Genomic DNA, 15638 nt, shown 5'->3' on the forward strand with positions numbered 1-15638 from the left:
AGAAACAACAATGCAATATTTATTTTATACATACAGTTGAACTGGGTACATAGTAAACTATAAAAATTCCAAATAGTTATCTCTAAAGGAAATCCTTTGTTTACATGGTTTTACATATTAATTACTCTGGAAAGTTTCTGAACTCTGTTTAGTAGTAGATCTCCTTTCTTGATAGTTTCTTGGTACTGCCAGTTCTTGCTATCAGGCCTATAAATAAATTCAAGAAAAAAATGAATTATTTACCAGTCACATTACTCCATAACAAGAGTCGACCTACTTTTAAAAGAATGCCCCTTATTCTAACACACAAATGACGTACCTGTTGGTCTCCACTATTTCATTTACTTTATCTATTTTGCAGTGTAGTCTCCCTGCAGCAATAAATCTGGACAGCTCCCTACAATTAAGGGGGGGGGGGGAAAGAAGGGCATTAGAGTATGAGCCTTACACAAAATTCTTAAACTGCACTAAATACATGCTTCCACTCCTCTCAAGGTAACATTCAGTTGGCTTCCCGCCTGCGCTTTTGACTATGCAGCAGCTGGGACAATCGTCGGGGGCATACTGCAGGATCATCCCAGAAGATTAAATCACTTACTGGAATAAACGGCAAATTCATATTTGAGTGTACATATCAAAGAATGAAATCATTCATAAGCACATCTTTAAAGCTTCAGAGAAAAACTTGGAGGCAGAAAAATAATAATAATGAAACAGCAGATGATGCTCAGGATTTTCAAATTAAGACAAGAATATGCCACAATAAATAAGGATCAGGAATGCACAGCTGATATTAATCTGCTGTGAAAAAGTATTTCTGAATATCTATGTAGTCATAACCCAAACCTCAAAATTAAGATAGGTAGAACATGCTTACACATAAATCTCAATAAGCATGAGTAATGAAACACTATCAAAGATTGTGTACCAACAAAGAGGAAAAAAAGTAAATGCTTAAAAATGTACAAGAGTGGGCGCCTGGGTGGCTCAGTTGTTAAGCAACTGCCTTCGGCTCAGGTCATGGTCCCAGGGTCCTGGGATCAAGTCCCATATCGGGCTCTCTGCTCCGCGGGAAGCCTGCTTCTCCCTCTCCCACTCCCCCTTGCTTGTGTTCCCTCTCTCACTGTGTCTCTCTCTGTCAAATAAATAAATAAAATCTTAAAAAAAAAAAAAAAATGTACAAGAGCTATATGAAGACTTTACATTACATGGAAAGATGACTGCTTTAAAATAAAAATCTACTTGTAATAGAATTGTTAAAAATTATATGACCGGTTACTCTCCCAGATACTAAAACATCTTGATCCTAGCACATAAACAAAAAAGAGACTCTTCTAACAAAAGTGCCATTTGAAATCCACAGGAAAGGGCTGCTTTGAGACAAATCCTAGAAAAAAAACTGATAAATCTGGTTACATACAGAGAATGTTCACATAGGATAATACCACCAAAACCAAGTCACGAACTAAACGACAACGTGGATAGAAGATGTTTGCAGTATAAATTGGGGGGGGGGGGGAAATTTCAGACAAAAGGCTCATTTAAAAACAGAGGCAAAGTACATACACAAAAAAGATCAATTTTACTCATTAAAAATGCAAATTAAAGCTAAAATGAAATGCCATCATTCTAGGGAGAACAAAGCATAATGGAATGTTGAGGAAGGTCAGAGACAAACACCATGTCTCACACTTACTGGAGAGCAAGTAATATAATTAGATGAGAAAGTGTGTTACTTGGATTTGTGCTTTAAAAGTGTCAAGTATCATAACTAATTGCCCCAGAGACCCACTATGCCTTCTGTACTAGTTGTGTCCAAAAAAAAAAAATCTATGAAAAGGAACTAGTTCTTAATGCTTTCTCATTCTTCTTAATAAAGTGTTTTTAATAAGGAAATGTATAATTTTGGAAAATCTGGTTATGAGCTTCAAAAAGCCTGAAAGACAAGTTACTGCTATTGGAAGATCTTAAGCTGGAGGTCATCCTAAACTAGCAAGCACTGTTCAGTTACAGAGCATGCCCTATTTCTATACTCTCCATCAAAATATATTTCGATCCAGTTGCTACAGTGTCCAGTCTTTTTCAACTGTTTGAGTTCTTTTACTGAGTGGCTTTCTACACTTGGGTTCATTTTCCAGACACTTAAATAGTTCCATCTCCACAGGGAATCCATTTGCAACTATTATTCCGGGACTGAGGTTCACAGAGAAAATCATACAAGATCTAACAGCCTTCCTAGTCCCACCCTAAACTTGAGACAGGGGGAAACCTCTGAAAGTGGTTCTGACTTACAAAGCAGCTCCAGGGATGCACTCTGACTCAAGAATGCCCTCTGCTGAGGTGAGGACAGACTGCCCCATTCTCAGAGCCGTACTGTCTACACCTAGGCGGACGGCGAGGCTGCTGCCCGTGCCGGCATCACTGGACTCGAGGCCTTCCCGTAACCTCTGCCCAGACTACTTGAGGAGAGCCTGGCACTTAAAGCACTGCCTATCTCAGTTCCTGTACATACTGCCACACACTCTATCCAGGACAACTAGGCTACTGGTTTCAAAAACATGTATCTGTGCTAATTTCTTCCATTGGGAAAGCACTTTTTTCCTTAGCTTCTTAAAAAAATCTTAAAGCAGCAACATCCAGTCTACAGGTCCACCAGAAGGCATCTGTGGATGTGTCCATTTCTCAGGCACTTCAATCAGATACAATGACTCCTAGGTATGCTCATTCTGAACTATATGCATCAAGAATAATCTGGGCACAGCTTCCTTTCTGGTTACAACAACAAAATTTAACTCCAAATGTCCTATGTTTCCATTCAAGTCCCATTCCCAGCTTTAGAGCCAAAGCACTTGTCATCTCCCTATGTGCCAATCAAACACATCCCAGGATGACTCATCTTCCCCAGCCATGATTTCTCCAAGCCCTGAGCGTGGTGGCTCATACACAGAAGGTATGCAGTAATGATGACCCGAGTATTTACTGAACAAACAACCTACCAATCAGATTTGCATCCCTTGTTTCAAACAGAAGACCTACCAACAAAGTTGTGTAACACAGTGCATGGGTTTCTAACCTTAAACCTGTCAACAGTAGCGTTTCCTCAAATAACGGACCCTTCCTATTCTCCCGACAATATCTTACTGAGTCTAAGGAAGTAGAGAAGTAGAAGAATGGTGTAGAATTATGTTCAACTTACCAAATCAGACCCTCCTTAAAAAAGGATTTCACCTAAAATGATTTTTATAAGGGAGGAGAAAAAGAATCTGGGAAAACCCAGATGTGAATTGGGTATCAGAAATTTAAAACAAGATCTTAGTAGGTAACAATTAGAGCTCTATACAACTTTTGCCTTTAGAGCTGGTCTGCAACCATAAAGGGAAAAAACTGAAATACCACCTGAAACGTACCACGTCTGGAATGCAGAGGTCATTGTAATGACTTACAAGAAGGCTGCAGTATGTCTAAGTGACATGTTCCTGCTTTAGTTCATCTTACCCAAAATTTCACGTGAGCCTCAAATGGCCCCCAAGTAGTGAAAGCTGTATCACCTCCAAGGCACAGTTAAGAAACTGAGGAAGGGACAGAACCAGACCAAGGCCACAGGGCTATTCAGTGGCAGCTAGAACAAGGAGCCAGGCCAACCCTGTTCTTCATGCACTGCTCACCACGGTAAGCCACTCGTTCCCCTGAGTCATGAGAATCACACTCATAATGGCCATCCCCCATCCCAGTAACCAGTTCTCTTGGGCAGTGGTAACCAGACTTAAATTTCAAAAATTAGTTCAATTCCAAAATAAAACTAACCTAGGAAGACCAGCCTTCTATTTTGGTAAGGATAATTTTTAAGATGCAAAACTATCACTGCCTTTTTTCTTTCAAAGGAAGAGAATAAGGGGATTCCTGGTGGTGACTGCCAGACAGTTTAGGTTATACACAGATCTTACGTACTGGTGTCTGAAACTCTGGAGTGGTTAAAAAACAGGATACGTATGTAATAAAGCAGATACAACAACATGTTAATTATAGAATCAATCACTTATGGGAATTCACTAATTCCTTAGAATTTCCTACATGTTTGAAATTTTTCATAATAAATTAGAAAAATCAAACCCCTAAAAAGAGAATTTTTTTTTTTAAATGAAATATACCATCACTGAATTTTACCAAATGACCATCTTTTTCATTTTGGGCCACTGAAAACTACCACCAGCACTTAACAGATCTATCTTTGGGAACCACGGATCCAGATACACTAAGGAAAGCACATACTCTGTGTACGTCTCCCACACTCCACTCCCACCACCCTAGTTCAGGTCACCGTAACAGCTGCTCCATGAGCTCCTGCATTCAACAGCCCACCAAGTCTCCCTGTCCCCTCGAGGTCTGTGTAAGGTAGGGTTTCATGCTTGATCACTGTCATGCTTAAAATCCCCCAATGGCTTCCCACAGGACCTAGATTAAAACCCAAGCTCCATACCATGGCCTACCAGGCCCTGCACAAACGTACATGTGCCTGAGTCTCCCACTGCTGCCCCTCCCCCACCACTACCACTCCATGGCAGCCACACGCATCTTTTTGTTGTATTATCTCAAGATTCATTTCTATCTGAAATTACCTTATGTATTTATTTGCTTACTTGCTAACTCTCCCCATATAAAAAGCATCAAATACTCAAGTCCATGACGACAAGGACCTTACTTAAACAATGCCAACCATACAGTAATGGCTTAGTATTTGATGAATCATTGATTTAAGGGCTAAAAGTCCCATCTTTAACAACTAATGTGACCAGAATTGCAGCAGCAACCAAAAACAATGAAGGCATTAGCAGAGAAAATATGACCTTAATGTGAAACATGAGAGTGGCCTCTAGGAGTCACCACCATTAACAGCAGTGTGGTCCACAAAGAAGGGACAGAATTCTCCTGTCATAACACCTGGTCTGACTTAACCACTCTACAACTCAGTATTCCCAGCTGTTAATAAAAGGGGCACATCATGAAGGCAGATGACAGATGATTATTCTGATAATGTTTAGAGAAAAATTTTTTTTTTTATAATTGAGGGAAGCAATGTAAATGGAGAAAATGTACAAGCTGAGACATTAAATAACTTTAAGAGATATGCATTAACATATTATTATTTATACTTACTGATCAATGAATTCCACACCAACACCAAAGGCTTCTGCCATATAGCCAAGAGTTAATGACCTATAGGATTCCAGCAGCTGGCTGTATGCATGAATTCTCATTTCTCTGACATAGTATCGATAGTGAGGAGCAAAAAGCCAGTCCTTTTTCATTTCCTGTTCCACAATAGCTGCAATGAATAAGACGACAAATTATAAGAGATAGAGCTTTTAGAAATAACTAAGACTGAATGGTAAAATGTACAGAGGATACTGATCAGCAATCCAAACAAATACAAATTATTTTACTAAATAACTACTATGTATCACTACTCAGAATAGTGAGGATATGGCAGTAAACCAAAAGACAAGATCCCTGCTGCCACAGAAACTAAATTTTCAAAGAGCAGAGAGATGAATAAACAAAATACTCTTAGTAACAAATTCTGTGTTGAAAATAAGAGTGACAGGGCGACTAGGAGGCCTTCCGCTGGATTGGGGTGGACAAGGAAGACCTCTCAGAGGAGCCAGGCAAACAGCAGGAGGCACAGAGCAATGCAAATAATGCAGAAGTTGTTGTCATCCCTCTCCACCCCCCCACCCCCCCACCCCCACCGTGGGAAGAGCCAGGCTCAGCCCAGAAGAGAAAGGAGGACAGATTTGGTATAAAGCAGCAGGGGGGGGGCAGCTACAGGGATATGGAAGGTGAGCAAGACAAAAGAATCAAAAATAGACTTGTGTCTCTGGCTTTAACAAGAAGCAAATCCCTGGAGAAGAATTTTTGTTTTCTGGTTTTGGAGATTTTTTTGGAGGGGTCAGGGCAAGGGAGATTCACAGTGTTCAAGTGGATTCACCTGTGCATCCAAGTGAAGATACCAAGGAGATATTTAAGTATGGGTCTGGCACTCACTGAAAAGTCTGGGGCTGGAGACATGATTTTGGGAATCACTGCCATCCAGATATATTTGATGATAGAATGAAGATGGAGACAAGGGCAATGACCAAGTCTGAGGCAGTCACTGAGAGGTCTAACGAAGGATGAGGTTGTAGGTCGGGGGGAAACAAGGCTGTGTTATTGTTCAAGAGAACAAAATTGTGGCAAGATGCAAAGGTTGCTCAACATCAAAAGAGATAAGGATGAGTAAGGCTACACATGGTTTAGCAACACGGAAATCAATGGCCTTAAAATGAGATGATGCTCATTCTCACAAAAGAAATGCATAAACATCAAGTCATTATGTTGTACAGCTTAAACTTTATGTCAGATCTCAATAAAACTGGAAAAAAAATACAGTAAGAAAATCTATGGTAGAGAATGGGAAGAAAAATGTTGGTCAGGATGGGTCACATTCATAAGCCGAACATAAAATATTTTCTTCTGTCATTTATGTGCCATTTAAAAGAAGACTCAAGAGTTCAATAAAAACTGTCCTTGGAAACAAGCAAGAAATGAGTAAAATATGAATGTATTTTTCTCCTCTCAGACTGGCTAAGAGTGGAGGGGGGGAGGGGGTGGGGGGGAAGGCTCTCTTCAAATGATGTAAATTGAGGGGCGCACCTCGCTGGCTCAGTCGGACTGTGCAACTCTTGATCTTGGGGTCATAAGTTTGAGCCCCACGATGGGTGCAGAGATTAAAAATAAAATCTTTAAAAAAAAAATCGATGTAAATTAAAAGAAGTAAAAACTGTGAAACTATACATTAATCAGCATAGGGAACATAGTAATGTATTAACTTTGTATGGTGACAGATGGTAACTACATTTATATGGGTCATCATTTTAAAATGTATATAAACATCAAATCACTATGTTGTACATCTGAAATTGACATTGTATCTCAGTTATACTTCAGAAAAAAATTGCGTAAATATAAATTGGCACAATATTGCTGGAGGGCAACAGTGATCAAGATGTAATGTATTTCCACTTTGTAAAATTCACTTTCTTGGATTTTTTTCTTAACGAAGTAAGGAAGTAGAAAAGATGAATTATAAGAGAATGTTCAAAACAAAGTTGCTCACAATAGAAGAAAACTGTAAACAGCGTAATTTTTTTTATCTAGAGGATAAATTATGGCACATCCAACACACTGAAATAGAAGGTCTTCTAAAAGGATAACTAGAAGCTCCAAGGAGCTCCACCTGTTCGATTTACCACTACATCCGCAGTGTCTGACACAGGACAACTACTTAAAAATACTTACTGACTCAATGACCAACTATTTTTATAGAGTCATGAAAAGATACTTGCATTATATCGTGAAGAGAAAAAAAGCCACTTAGAAAACAGCACGTAAAATACACCCACATATGTTTAATGGTGTTACGTGCTTGTATCTCTGGATACAAATGTCCCTGTAGGACACACTTGAAACTTGATAGTGGCAGTCACCTCTAGAGAAAGGACTCTTGACAGGTTAGGGAGAGCCTTTTTCTTCTTCATAGGACAGTGTGAAATTTTTCCATGGGTATGTATAACCCTGGGTTTTTGGCATATTGTTTTCCCATTTCTTAAAGTGCATTTAAATGAACAAAAGGTTTGGAAAGATACATAAAATCTTAAAATGGTTATCTCTGGAAGAATTTTGTGAGTGAACATGTGTATGGATTTGGGAACAGGGCCTTCTCTATTTTTAATTTTAAAAACAATTGGGTATTACCTAGGATAGGATGCAGTTTCCTTTTCCAGATGAAATATTTTAAAGTACATACATTATGAATATTCAGGGAAGCAAACAGGCTCACAAAACCAAATAAATCCTACATGTCTCAGTACACTAGAGAGAATAAAGGATACAAATAATGATGACTATCATCAAAGAAAATTTATCCTGTTTTCTGCATTTAAAATGTCTGGGAGGGGCGCCTGGGTGGCTCAGTCAGTTAAGCGTCTGCCTTCCGCTCTGGTCATGATCTCAGGGTCCTGGGGTCGAGCCCTGCATCGGGCTCCCTGCTCAGCGGGAAGCCTGCTTCTCCCTCTCCCACTCGCCCTGCTTGTGTTCCCTCTCTCGCTGTGTCTGTCAAATAAAATCTTTAAAAAAATAAAATATCTGGGAAATGTATACATTTGGTAGAGATAAGTTTCACCCACAGTATTCAAATAAAAGATTGCTGTTAGGAATGGGGACAGTAGGAAAAGATTAATATCTAAACAATTCAAAGGTTTCCCAAAGCCATGAATTTCATTTCATGTTTTCCTCACTTTCCTCTTAAATTAACCAACGCAGCAGATTTGCACAGAGCACGCAATAATGTACAGGCAATGTGCTGGCGTCCAGTTCCTTACGAAGATAAAAAAAAAAAAAAACAACCTGCTTCCAATAATTCCAGTTAGTAGAAGGAACAAACAGAAAGAATCACAAAATAACATACTATTTTAAAATGGGGCATATGACCAAAAAGCACACAAAAGAGGTTCAACATCAGAGAGATCAGAGAAATGCCAATCAAAACCACCATATACCACTTACACACCCAGTAAGAAGCCTATAATCAAAAAGACACAACAACAAGTATGGGATGTGAGGAGACTGAAACACACACACACACTGCTGGTGGGAATGTAAAATGGTGTAACTGCTTTGGAAAACAGTTTAGCAGTTCCTCAAAAGGTTAATCAAAGCGTTACTGTATGACCCAGCAGCTCCACTACTAAATATACACACACCCCCAAGAGAAAAACCATAGGTCTATACAAAACGTAGACAAATGTTCCTTACAGCCAAAAAGGGGACACAACCAGACGTCCATCAATGGAAGAAGGGATTATAAAAATGTGGTATTTCCATATAATGGAGTATCATTCAGCCATAAAACGAAATGGAGCACTGAGACATGCCAAAGCACGGATGACCCAAGAAAGGATGATGTTAGGGAAAAGGAACCAGGCACAGAGTGCCGCACAGATATGATGCCATTCATATGAAATGTGAGAGTAAGAACACACAAATCTATGGAGATAGATCAGTGGTAGCTGGGGGAGGAACAGGAAGTGACTGCTCAATGGGAACAGAGTTCCTTTTGCAGTGAAGATGTTCAGGAATTAGTGATGATGACGGCACAGCCTTGTCAAGATGATAAAGCCACCACATTTTACACATTTTAAACTGGTGAATTTTATATTTATATATCAAGTAAAAAAGGGAGCATAAAATGAGAGCTCCCCAGGAATGCAGGGAAGGGATTCATTCTGAGTGAAGAAGGGAAAGGCCCCACATTTGAACAGTAATTCTGCAATACGATCTTGTGTGCAAATGCACCTGTGTATACATTTCAGAAACTGAGGCCAGGCAGGTAACTCATCATACGCGAAGGGCCCTGGTTCCCACATTACACAGGGCAAGTAGTATGAATTCCATAAACACTGGGCCAAAACCCACTTCAAAAATAGACCAAGCATTGGGGAGCCTGGGTGGCTCAGTTGGGTAAGCGTCTGACTCTTGATTTCGGCCCAGGTCATGATCTCAGGGTTGTCAGACAGAGCCCCGCGTGTGATTCTCTCTCCCTCTTCCTCTGCCCTTCCCCCTGCTCTCTAACATAAATAAATCTTCAAAAAAATTTTTCTAAACAAACCTTTAACAGCGTAAACATCAATCTTACCTCTTGGGCCATATAAAAACAGTCAGTCTGCTAACCCCCCCCTTCTAAACAAAAAGGGGCAAAAAAATGGAGCCACAGTAATCAAAGACCTGCAGCAAAGACCTGCACGGTCTGTCACATATGTGAACAATCATCTTAGTTATCTGCATACAGGATCAGGATTAAGACAAAGATCACTGAAATGAGCAGCTCTATCCTCACCTAAGGACTGGAAGAAAACTGAGTAACGACACTCATAGAGTGAAAACAGGTACTGCCGGACCGCTGGAAGGCTATGCAGCACCTCGAGGATCTCGGCTCCTTTAATCACCTACAAATGAAAAAAAAAACAACAAAAACAAAAAACACACAAATGTATGCTTTAAGGTGTATTTAGGTTAGAAAAGTTTGGAGTAATTTCTAAATATGAGTATTAAAGATTCAGGCATTACCTTTTCCCTGAGATCTGGTCTTTCTAAGGCAATCATGCTGACGTAGACAGTGTAAGTCACAAAGGTCTTATAATCCATAAGTTCATAGGATGTGAATGTTGACACTGTGTCAAGGAAGAGTTCAGCTGCCTGTTTGAAATCACGAATAGCCACACAGTAAAGACCTTGATATACCTTTAGGCGATTTCTCCTGTCCCAATCTCCTCCTTCCTCTATTAAGCTATAAATAAAAAATAGTAAGGTCACAATCTGGAAACAGACAAGGCCACCTTTTGTAAGTGTTGTGTTCTTTTCAAACAGAAAACAACTTGAATCAGAAGGCAATATTTAAAGAAAATATTTTACTAAAAAGCACATCAATTATTTGACCTAATTTACTAGTTGTAAATAAAATAGGTAAATTTCTTACATCGGTTTCTTATTTATAGCATAATTTACAGGGAATATATCGCCATCATTAAAAAGTACCTTTTGGCCTTCTCTGTGTTTCGTGTGATGAGATCATTATCCATATAAAATAATCCAATCCTAAGAAGATAGAACACAATATCCAGTCGGTGACCCAAGGCCACAGTTTTGTCATATGTCTTGCGAAAGGCTGTCAGAGCACCCTCCTGTCAAGAGAACCAAGGCAACAGGTGAGAAAAGGTTAAAAGTTTCAAATGCTATCAGCTGTCTGGAATTCTCTTAACAAGGGGTAGAGGGAATAGGTAGGAATAAGATAACCACGAACTGGTAACGTTGAAGCTGGGTGATAACTGCATGGGGGGGTGGGGTTCATTATACTTTTCTCTCCACTTGTATAAACTATAAAAAATACATCAGATATGCCTAAGCATATACTTAACAGTCTAAAAAATAATATAAGAAAAACATTCACAATTTATTCTCAATTGTTTCAACATTCTTTGTTGTACATATTCAGCATTTTCCCCCTTAATCACAATTTATTATATCACTATCCTGTAAATTATCACACTACTTTAAGGGTAACGGAAGCTTTACCTTAGTCACTGACCATGAGAATACAAAGGAGTATTTAAATATATAAGTCTGTGTTAAAATATTGTGGAATAAAATGTTTCTATTGCTTTAAAGACACAAACATGAATAAAATCATTTGTCTATATGTGGTAATTCTTAGTCTGTGTCTGGGTTTATGTAATTGTAAGTTACACCTCACAAGTTAGTAAGACAGTAATGGGCACACCTGGCACTCAGATCTTGGTTTCTAAATACAACTCCCCGCCCCCCACATGCTAAAAGAAACCAAGGATCCTTGGAGAAATGGATGATTCCAGGTTTGAAGAGTAAAAATAACAGGTGAGCCTGTAACAGCTTGTTGTGTGAGAAAATAAGGAAGACCAAGGAGATGTCAAACAAAGAAGACTTCTTGAAGGAGCTTCCACTAACATGCCTGTAACAAGATGAGTACCATAAAGAGTAATGACTGTGAGCAATGGTAACACAGCGAATAATAAAAATCCATTGAATAAGTTAATAATATATTTAAAATGAGAGTAAACAGGAGAGAAAAAAAGAAAGCTCTTCTTTTTAGAAAAATGCTACTTAACATGGAAAATGACATGAGCACATCACCAATGTAACTCCTGATATTGACTCAAGCATGTTCTTGTTGAAATTCCTCAAATCCAGAATCAAAAGCTTTAAGTTTCTCATTCACATCTAATAATGTATCCTCTTTAAAACCAAATCACATCACACAACTGAGAAAACCACACAAACTGTTGGCTATTTTTTTAAAAACATTTATTCATTTGAGAGAGAGACAGCGCACACTCATGGTAGAGGGACAGAGGGAGAAAATCCTCAAGCAGACGCCCTGCTGAGTGCAAAGCCCGTCGTCATGGGGCTGGATCTCAGGACCCTGAGATCATGACCGAAGCTGAAATCAAGAGTCCGACGCTCAACCAACTGAATCACCCAGGCACCCCCATTAGCTATTTTTTTTTTTTTTTAAAGATTTTATTTATTTATTTGACAGAGAGAGACACAGCGAGAGAGGGAACACAAGCAGGGGGAGTGGGAGAGGGAGAAGCAGGCTTCCCACTGAGCAGGGAGCCCAATGCTGGGCTCGATCCCAGGACCCTGGGATCATGACCTGAGCCGAAGGCAGACGCTCAACGACTGAGCCACCCAGGCGCCCCCCCATTAGCTATTTTTAAGTTGTTCTGTATTTCCCAAATTTTTACAGTGACCAAATCTTAAATTTACAATAAGAAAAATCTTGTTTTAAACCTAAAATGGGATGCCTGGGTGGCTCAGTTGCTTGAGCGTCTACCTTTGGCTCAGGTCATGATCCCAGGGTCCCGCATCGGGCTCCCTGCTCATTGGGGAGCCTGCTTCTCCCTCTGCCTTCCGCTCCCCACTTGTGCGCTCACTCTCTCTCTCTGGCAAATAAAATCTTTTAAAAAATAAACAAACCTAAAATAATAGTTCTTATCACTAACATTTGAGCTCTCTGCCCCTATGTTTAATCCTCATTAAGCAGGAACTGTTGTTACCATATTTTACAGCTGAGGAAACGGAGGGTCCAGGAAATGGTATTACTGAAACCAGAACTTTAACCCAGGCAATCTGATCCAAGAACTCATACTAATACTTTTTTATATTGATGCCATGACATCTGTCATGTAAATACTTCAGGATGCACTGCTTAAAATTAATGACATTCAAAGCCCATCCTCCTAACCACTATTAACACAACTGCTAAATTAAATTCAAAAGATGTAATACCTGTGGACATCCGTCTCATGCAGTGATAGGAAAGTACCGATCAGGTTGGCCACTACTGGAAGAAATGGCCACATATATTAAGACAAAAGTCCTTCCTTGTCCCAACAATTCCATTTCCCAGAATACACCCTAGAGAACATTAGCATATATCCACAAGGAGGCACATTCAGGCAGGTTTCTCCATCAGCAGCTTGTACTAGCAAGAACAGCTGAAAACAACATCCATGTCCACCAACAGCTCAAGAGTTAAGTAAACTCTAGCACAGCCTTACAATGGACTAGCTAGCAGCTGACCAGAAGACGTATCCCGGTTATACACATTAACGTGGAAAGGTCACGATTCAATGCTGAATGAAAAAGTAAACAGGACAACATGAGTTCACTGTAGGCCCACTTACTAAAAAAAACCCACCTTTTTTGTATTTCATTTTTTTTTTTTTTAAAGATTTTATTTATTTGACAGAGACACAGCGAGAGAGGGAACACAAGCAGGGGGAGTGGGAGAGGGAGAAGCAGGCTTCCCGCCGATGCGGGGCTCAATCCCAGGACCCTGAGATCATGACCTGAGCCGAAGGCAGACGCTTAACCATCTGAGCCACCCAGGCGCCCTCATTTTTTTTTTTTTAATCTCTACATGGGGCTCAAATTCACGACCCCGAGACCAAGGGTCACGCGCTCCACTGACAGCCAGGTAGGTGCCCCCAAAATCAATTTTTTATTTTTTTTTATTTTTTTTTATTTTTTATTTTTTTTATTTTTATTTGAGAGAGAGAATGAGAGAGAGAGAGAGCACAAGAGGGGGGAGTGGGAGAGGGAGAAGCAGACTCCCTGCCGAGCAGGGAGCCCGATGCGGGACTCGATCCCGGGACTCCAGGATCATGACCTGAGCCGAAGGCAGTCGCTTAACCAACTGAGCCACCCAGGCGCCCCAAAATCAATTTTTTAAAATATAATACTACCTAATTTACGTGCCTGTAAATATATAATAAAACAACTTAAAATGCTCACCTTTGAGGAGATAGGGAATAAAGAAAAATCAAACAGAACTTCAGCATTAACTCTAATGTTCAGTTTCTTATAAGGAGACTATTACTTGTATAAATAATTTTTTAAAATTCAACAGAACCAGTGCTTTCCAACCAACGTGAGAGAAGTGCACTACTAAGAATGATCCCAATTTTGTAAGAGCAGTAAACCAACAAATCTTTGCAAGAGCCCTTAAGTTTTACTGGCGTGGACAAAGAGAAGAACACACACACCCGGCTGGACAGGGGATAGAAAGAGAACTTTTTCTTGACTCATTTTTGTGCTGATTCGCTAGGCCAGGTAAGCACATTACCTTTGCGCTGGTTTTTTTTAAAGGAAGTGAATTTTTGAAATAGTGCCTCTCTGCGGGGACCGTCTCCACTCACCTTGTCGCCTATCCGGCACAGGTACTCGGCCTTGGCCATCATGGCATCCCGGATTTCGCTCTCTCCCAGATTCTTCTCTGCATCTTCCAGCTCCTCGTCCAAACGTTTCAACTCTTCCTCGTTCGCCTTCTTCATTTTATTGAGCAGGTCCGTGTCCATCTGCCAGTCGAGGGATTTGCACAAGGCTTCGTAATAAGGAGCCATGTCTGAGAGCCAAAAAGAGGGACAGGACTTACAAGCCGGCGCCCCTGGTGCCCTCAAAATCAGTGTCCACCCCCTTCTTACACACGCACACACACACACACACACCCGTCGGCTCATCCACCACTCTCCTCCCCGTGACCCCGTGACACACACACACACACACACACACACACACCACCACCCCCCCCGTCGGCTCATCCACCACTCTCCTCCCTGTGACCAGGAAGGCATGGGACAGAAGAGCCTGGCAAAGAGCTTGGCAAAACGTAGACGTCTGCTGCTGGGAGACGGCTTAGACACATCCTCAGACATCTATGTTCAAGTCTACACAGCCCAGGGGCACCGGCCCCACTCCACCCCGTCATGCGGACAGCTGACCTCTCCTACAGGGCTGCCCCAGCCCGGGCCCGGCCGCTAAGAACAGCAAGTCCTGAGCCTCTCCTCCGGGCCTGGCTCGGAGCTCGATCCCTCGGCATATCCCCCCAAAGCTGCTTTCAGAGAAGGGCCCCCACGGATGCAGACCCCCCCCCAACCGAGAGCAAGGCTGGAGGGCCCCGAGGACACCCCCCACCCAAGCCCGGAGCCCCTTCGGGGAAAATGCCCGCAGGCTCCGGGGCGCGGGGCCAGCCCAGGCCTAGGCCGCTGACTCGGCGCTCGCGCGGGCCTCACTATTATCCCGGACGGCCGCCATCAGCTCGTCGCGCACGGCCGCGTCCCCGCGGTGCTCGGGCAGGCTGAGCAGGAAGCGCAGCTGCGCAATGCGCAGGTCGGGGTTCTTGGGCAGACCCTCCTCCTCTAGGTTCTCCAGCGGCATCTCGGCGGCGGGGTAACAGCTGGGGGCGGACGGCAAGTCGGCGCGGACTCGCGGCGGCTGCGGCAGCGGAAGCGGGAGGAGTCGGCGAGGGCGCCCGGCCGCCTCCGGCCCGGCTTCCGGTCCCGGGCCAGCCTCCGCCAGCAGCGCCTTCTGCTGGACAGGCTTCGGAACACCTCACCCGGCCTGAGCGCCGGCGCCCCCGTGTGGTCACGAACGGCTTTCCCTCGCTCCTGGCCGCGACAGACAGTCCCAGGATACGTGCCGCCCAACTGGGAAGATCCATTTTCCGA

At 41.9% G+C, this 15638-nt stretch overlaps 1 protein-coding gene across 1 annotated transcript; it reads right to left on the reverse strand.

Annotated features, from left to right (window-relative positions):
• PSMD6 (proteasome 26S subunit, non-ATPase 6) lies at positions 1-15429 on the reverse strand. Its single transcript, XM_032411691.1, has 8 exons — positions 15204-15429; positions 14331-14536; positions 10630-10775; positions 10162-10381; positions 9932-10040; positions 5155-5323; positions 320-397; positions 1-207 (listed from the first exon to the last, which is right to left on the reverse strand). The coding sequence occupies exons 1-8, from the start codon at positions 15346-15348 to the stop codon at positions 111-113; spliced, it is 1170 nt and encodes a 389-aa protein (XP_032267582.1). The 5' UTR covers positions 15349-15429; the 3' UTR covers positions 1-110.
• Positions 15430-15638: the final 209 nt, after the last annotated feature.

This window comes from Phoca vitulina, unplaced genomic scaffold, assembly GCF_004348235.1.
Source record: "Phoca vitulina isolate PV1807 unplaced genomic scaffold, GSC_HSeal_1.0 scaffold13, whole genome shotgun sequence".
In the NCBI taxonomy this organism is placed as follows: Eukaryota; Metazoa; Chordata; class Mammalia; order Carnivora; family Phocidae; genus Phoca; species Phoca vitulina.